This window comes from Diabrotica virgifera, chromosome 1 (assembly GCF_917563875.1).
Source record: "Diabrotica virgifera virgifera chromosome 1, PGI_DIABVI_V3a".
In the NCBI taxonomy this organism is placed as follows: domain Eukaryota; kingdom Metazoa; phylum Arthropoda; class Insecta; order Coleoptera; family Chrysomelidae; genus Diabrotica; species Diabrotica virgifera.
In genome coordinates this window covers 97747694-97754563 of record NC_065443.1, presented here as the reverse complement: position 1 = coordinate 97754563, position 6870 = coordinate 97747694, and the positions used below count along the sequence as shown (strand labels likewise).

Sequence of the window (6870 nt, the reverse complement as noted above, 5' to 3'; positions counted from 1 at the left end):
GTGGAAGCAAATAGTGAACTTTTAACACCGTATATGTCCATGCTAGAGACTATTGAATTTCCACATTATTATTATAATACGCTTAATATTGTTCGAAATAGTTTTAGTAGTCATAATTATACGTTTTCAGACGCAATTCAAAAATTGTATACATTTACACAGGAAGGAAATACTTTACAACATATAGCGTTAGGGCAACTTATATTTTTCTGTAAAAATAGGATCGCTAATGATCTTGAAAGAATTTAATAAAGCTTGTAAAATATATCTCTGTTGTTTTATTTCATGAAAATAAATTACAAGAGGAGTATTGGCTGGTGGGGTTTATTTATATCACAGTGATGTTTTCTTATTTGAACTAGTATCATTCGAGATGCATATCAATAAAGTTGTTCTGCTCATCGCAACCAGCATAAGTTTTTGCTTAGGTGGAAATTTTACTGAGACAAATGCAGTGTCATGGCTAGAACAATATGGTTACATCACCACAAGTGAAACTGCCAGTACTGATATTACTGAAACACTAGAACAGTTTCAAGAAAGATATAATTTACCGGTAGATGGGAAATTAAATAAAGAAACGATGGAGTTAATGCAGAAACCACGATGTACACAAGGAGACAATGCTTACGCTGTAAAATCAGCATGGAAAAAATTTGATATAAAATGGTATTTTCCACAAGCAACCCCTCAAGCTTTGACAGTCACTAAAAGAGTATTTGAAATATGGGAAGAAGCATCAAAATTTAAGTTTACTTATCTGAGAATCCCAGATCCAAATCCGGATATAACTATAACAGTAGTTCCAAAACAGCACTATTTTCGATACAATTGTCAGGGTAACGACGAATGTCCTTTTAAATTTACAAGTGGTATATTAGCACATTCTTATTTTCCACCTACATCTGGGTGCATAGAAATTCATATGAATAGCAATCTAACATGGGATTTCAGTTTAAATTCTACAGCAGAAGGTCGAACAAATTTCTTTGCAGTCCTTCTCCATGAAGTTGGTCACGCTTTAGGTTTAGCACACAGTAGCGATAAGAAGGCTGTAATGTATCCCTTTTATGAAACCTTTCCTTCTCACATAACTGATGATGATAAAAGAGGCTTAGAAAAGTTATATGGACATAAAAGTAAATCTGCATCTATTCCAACTCAACCTAGGAGTAGTTCACCAACTACAACAGAAAGATCTAGGACAACCACAGCAGCTAGGACTAATAAATCAAAGCAAAATATAATAACGAATGTATGTGAATTGGAATATCCAGATTTAATATTTTTAGCGTATGCTCCATCATTTCCAACATACCGAATGTATATAGTAAGTAAGGATCTGGTATGGAAATATGACTTAAATAATGAAAAGATACCCACCAATGCTGAACAATTTATAAGATACTTTCCAAGGGGAATTACGAACGTGACACATGTTTTTCAAAGTTCCAATGGAGATATGATTGGTGTAAGCAGAAATCGTATATATGCAGCAGCATTTCCTAGCTTAAGAATTCATACAGATAACATGGTACCTGAAATCAATAACGCAAGAAGTATTAACGGTTTATTCCAAACAAATTCAGGAAAAATATTTGTTTGTTTTGATGGTTCATTTATTGAATTTAATGATAAAGACATTATCTCAAGAGGACGCATAAGTGACGTTTTTCCAGGAATACCAAATGATATTACATCAGCATTTAATTACATCGATGGACATATATATTTCTTAAAGCACAACGTCTATTACAAGTTTAATGAATTTACAAGAAGTGTCATTGAAAAAGGTACTTTTAATTGGAATATGTTGGGGATCCCTTGTCCTGATAATGGATTAATAAAACAACTGAAATCCTTATTATCTAAAGTAAATTTATTTTATGAATAATTAATGTCTGGGGGTCCATCATCAATGGGATCTGGGGATCTGGGGATCTGGGGATTTTGTATGGGGAAAAGGTAAATAAAAATAAAGCATATTTTACAAGAAAGTCTTTTATTCGTTATTAGTAATCGATAATCGTAATCGCAAATCGTATTCGTTTAATCGAAGTAACGTTTTGTGATTATGATCAATACAACTAAAAGGTAAGTAATTACTTTACAAGAAAGTTTTTTTTACATTTTACAGGTATAAACGTACAAAATATGTTTACCGAAAATGATACAAATATACAGATCGTCTTTACCAAAAGGTTTAAATTTTATTAGCATCTTAAATATCTGAGAATCTTACTTTTTTATTACGATTCCTGTGTAAGTCCTCCTCACAATCATATCTATCCTTTAGTTCAAAGAGTACCTCACAAAAACCATTTTGACACCAGGATGATTTTTTTCTAAATATCAAATGTAAGTCTGAAGCTAAACAACTAACATGAAAATTATCAGATTTAGCTTTTAGACATTTTTGTTTTTCAGAGAAAATTATTTTAAATACCCTGTAACATGGTCGACAGAGTAGCAAATTATATTTTGGTATTTGATAATACCTAAACCATAAGCAATAGTAGTCATTAAGTGCAAAAGTTTCAAAATCCTGACACTCTATAATTGCCTGACGAAGTTCAGGTGAAATATTCAATTCTAGATCATGATTCTCAAAGTCACAAACTTTAAAATGTTCATAAGGAACGGGATTAGTTTTAATTTGCATCCATTTAATTTTACTAAATTTTTGAACTATTTCCTCCGTTAATACCCATGGTAAAGGCGATTTACTAATAAATTTTGAAATTTCATGTATGTTTTCGATAATAGAGCTTATGCATAAATTCTGTAGACTTTCCATCTTCCACATCTGAAAAATGAATTCACCTATGTGTTATACTGTAGTGGCCCCAGGGCAACGTATCAAAAGTGTTGGAGAGTAAGTGCCGTTTGTCATCAAAAGGGTTTAAGGCTATTTTAGTTTGCTCAATACTGTAAACTTCATGTAATTTAGATTGTATACAACGCTGTGTTGCATAAAAAAGTGATTTTGTTTCGGCAGTTTCACGAAAACTTTTCAAACAATTCAAATAATCATCAAAGTTAATTTTCATCTTTACAACATTCATCTTAACCCCTTTCGACTTTTTAACATCTTTCTCCCCAGCCACTTTATATGTATATTGCTTTGAACGAAGACCAACGAAGTGAGTCATGATTTTTGAGTTATTCTCATCTTTCATTAGACCTGGCACTTTTTTGTTTACTAAAGGAATATTCCAAGGATTATTTGGGGGATAATCGCTTGTATCAAATCTATGAATGTCAGGCTTAATCATTTCCTCGTATATATCATTACATACAGTTTCATAAATCAATCCATCAGTATCAATATAAAGCAATTTATTTTGATTTAATGGGAATTTTTGTAACATATAGTCATAATGAAATTCATATATGCAGGTTTTAGAAAGTTCTAAAATTGCCATTCCAACATACAATGGTTTATTAAAAATAATTTCAGCTTTCTTTAATTCTACTGCCATTAATGATTGATCGAAAATAACGCGACTATGAAACTTCGGGCTAGCAATCAAATTTCGAGCACCTACGCGTCCCTCCCATTTATTTACTAGTTTCACCAGCCTATGCTTCCTTTGGTTCTCCATGGTCTTCCCGAATACAGCGTTGTTCATGAGCTTGTATAAGTTTTTCTCAAAGCTTGTTTTAGCTTGAGCCCTCAATTGTGTATTAAGAGCAATGTAACCTTTTAACCAAGTCATTTGCTTGAATCTCAATACCTTATGAATTTTAGTAAGAACTAATCCATGTGATATAGCCTGTTTTAGGTTCCTGTAGTGAATAACGTAGTTAGTTTTATTGTACAGAGTGGACAAGAGTTTAGATTGTTTGGAACCAGGAGGTTTGCAATGCTCTACACAAAACGGTAAATCTTTATGGTAGTCATGTAAGTTTTCTGGATAAGAGAGATCAACTTCAAGAATGTATCCCTCTTTTGCATCGTCAGGTATTGACATAACATCGATATTTGTATCATCCCAATGGAAACCTCCATAAGGGAGAGGTTCACTCATCGCCCAACCATATAGATTGTTAACATCAAGGTACATGAGATATTTAGAAGGTTTAGATGGATCGTAATTCATCATGTATTTGTTGTTAGCCTCCCCCATCCGGTTACAACACTGTGATATACCTCCACGTATACCTCGTTCATAGAATAAAAGCATATCAACATCTTGTATAGTTTCCAAGTGACATCCTGTATACTTGAGCATTGCATCCCATGTAAAACCTGGGATGGTATAGTAGTGTCCTGGATCTAATCCATATGTCTTGAAGCATGTGTCTCGAAAAGTTTCGAAAACTACAGCTAAAAGAAGTATATCTGTCTTCATGTATAAATTACTGTAATCCCAAAGAGTCTTCATGTTAAATTTCTCCCACACTAATTTAGCGTGAGCATAATTTGAATCTGATATATGCTCATCGTTCAGTTTATTGTAGAATTTTTCTTTATTTGGCAACTTTGTTTCATCCAACCGTTCAATTTTATCTAAATAATCATAAAAGAATACTCCTTTTTTAGTTAACAACTTGAACGTTTCATCATCTAAATTTGGAAATTGTTTTCTTAAAATTCCAAAATTTTCTGGCTTCAAAGTTGAAACTAAGCTATCTAATGAACTCCCCATAAATCTAAAAGTATCAATGAACCGGAATCTAATATTTGTCTTTTTATGGTAAACTGTGAAACTAATATATTTTTCTTTGTTGACTGGTAAAATGGAAATGTCGTACATTTTCGCTAAATCCTTTATTATGAAATGCGAGTCGTAACCACTCATATTGTGGAAGGCTATTGGAACCACAAATGCTTTTTTATAATTTAAATTGCACCCATTGTGTGCAAAACCTCTAAAATTGCCAGTCAAATGACAATGGTCTCTTACAATTCGATCCTTCTCCAAAAATTTTCTATTACAAATGTGACATCTCTCAGTAGCATCTTTTAAACTTACTTCAACGTTCATGGGTTGAATATTTATTAATTTTGAATGAATAAATTGAGCTAAATTGTCAATTTCATGTGAAAACCATGACATACAATCCAAACCCACATGACTTTTGTAGAATGAAAAATTATCGTCATAATTACACTTAAAATATAATCCGGCACTGTACGCTGTGTGTCTTTGATATGGATGCGTTGACGTAGTTGATGGTGTTGAGTGGGATGCGCGAAGAGGAATGAGCAGTGATTCAAAATCTGCGTATACTAGGAATGGCAATTTTTCTTTGTAAACAAAGTTTTTAAATTTGACATATGGTTCTTTGGTGAAACTTATTTTGCAGTCATCTATCTTTTCACAGTAGATGATATGAGCATCCAACTTTTCTTTTGTATAAAAATAATTAAGACATCTGTCACATATATATTTCTTTCCATTGTGTTTAGAAAGTTGTGAATTGACAAGTTTGCCTAAATCTTTTATCCAAATATAGTGAAAATGTATTAGATCTTCATCACGTCCACCACTCCATGGTCCGACGTTGTCCACTTCATTATTAAAATAATATTTATTTTGAACTATCAACAGATTGACATGTTTTTCCCGTTTTTGTTTAGTTAATCTCACAGGAAGTACCGAAAAATTGAAAAGCTCATCTTTAACATTTAACTCGAAAACATTAACGGAAATATTTTCATTATTTTTTTCAAAGAGGGAAATTTGATTTAGAGTTACTGGAAATGTAAGACCTTTTAAATTAAGGACAGTGGTGTAATGAGGATATGAAGTAGTTTTGTTAGTGTTTATGTTAACTGAATATAGGGCTGATACAATGGCCCAAGCAAAACAAGCCTGGTCGTTATTCTTAACATTGATACAAGCTCGTTTTTTGGTAACTTTAGGATGCAATTGAATATACGATGAGGCTCCTTTAGCCATTTCAAATTTATTAATGTTTATTTCTAAAGATATAATTTGATTCAGTGCCCAACCACTCTGAGATTCCTCAAATTCAGATAAATCGGTCAAAACAATATTTTTAACGTAAACTTCAAACCAATAATTTAAATCGGTAGTCACATCAATAACTTCATTTTTAGTATTAAAATATTTTCTTTCTAAATTTTCCACCTCTTCAGCTTTTTTGATAAATTCCCCACAAAATGTAGTATTTACTTTTAACATGCCCATTCTTTTTAAGTTGTATTCAATTTTCTTTTGAAATAGTTTAAAAGCATCGGCAAAAAACTGTAAAATATCTTTATGCTCTTTGTTAATAATTATTCCTGTTTGTACTCTACTTTGAAAAATTGATACTATATTTCTCCATACAACCTTTGCTTTACTTCTACGTATATTATTTAACCCACCGCCTGCAACGGAATTTAAATTTTGAAGTATAATTAAAAATCTTTTAAGGATCCCTACATTGGTTTGAAGTTTTCGTAGCGTCCCTATACTTAAATCGCCATCCTTAATAGCTAAATTGCATAAACATATATGTTTTTTAACTTGTTTTATCCAATTTTTTGTTTCTCTATCCGAACAACGCTTTTTTAAAAAAAGTAATTTTTCAGTTTTATCAAATTTTTTAATTATCTCACTACTAAGAATGGCGATTTCCTCAGAATTCATTTTTCAAAATTTTGGATATGAAAAATCTACTTACAGTTTTTTAAATTTCAATTATTTCGAATGACGCTGCAGGATTTAGCTTGCTCGACGTGCTCACCAGGCCTCTGAATACGACAGCGTACTTTTCTGTCCTCAACTGATCTATATAGGGGGCGTAGTCCTCGGTAACCCGCTTCGGTAGGAACACCACACTTTCCTCTAATTCTAGAAGCACCGATTGGCCAAATGCAGTGTTGACGATTTTACTGTTTATTATTTTATATGG

The 6870-nt window shown here is 32.2% G+C and overlaps 2 protein-coding genes across 2 annotated transcripts; one reads left to right on the top strand and one right to left on the bottom strand.

Annotated features, from left to right (window-relative positions):
• Positions 1-373: 373 nt before the first annotated feature.
• Positions 374-1894, top strand: LOC126891316 (matrix metalloproteinase-18-like). Its single transcript, XM_050660495.1, has one exon. It carries the CDS (start codon positions 374-376, stop codon positions 1892-1894), a length of 1521 nt encoding a protein of 506 aa, XP_050516452.1.
• Positions 1895-2819: 925 nt separating this feature from the next.
• Positions 2820-6161, bottom strand: LOC126891307 (uncharacterized). The gene has a single exon (XM_050660489.1). The coding sequence runs from the start codon at positions 6159-6161 to the stop codon at positions 2820-2822; it is 3342 nt and encodes a 1113-aa protein (XP_050516446.1).
• Positions 6162-6870: the final 709 nt, after the last annotated feature.

What these genes read in the sequence shown, in the direction of transcription:
- LOC126891316 (XM_050660495.1), top strand. Translation starts at nt 374, where the DNA reads ATGCATATCAATAAAGTTGTTCTGCTCATCGCAACCAGCATAAGTTTT.
- LOC126891307 (XM_050660489.1), bottom strand. Translation starts at nt 6,161, where the DNA reads ATGGGCATGTTAAAAGTAAATACTACATTTTGTGGGGAATTTATCAAA.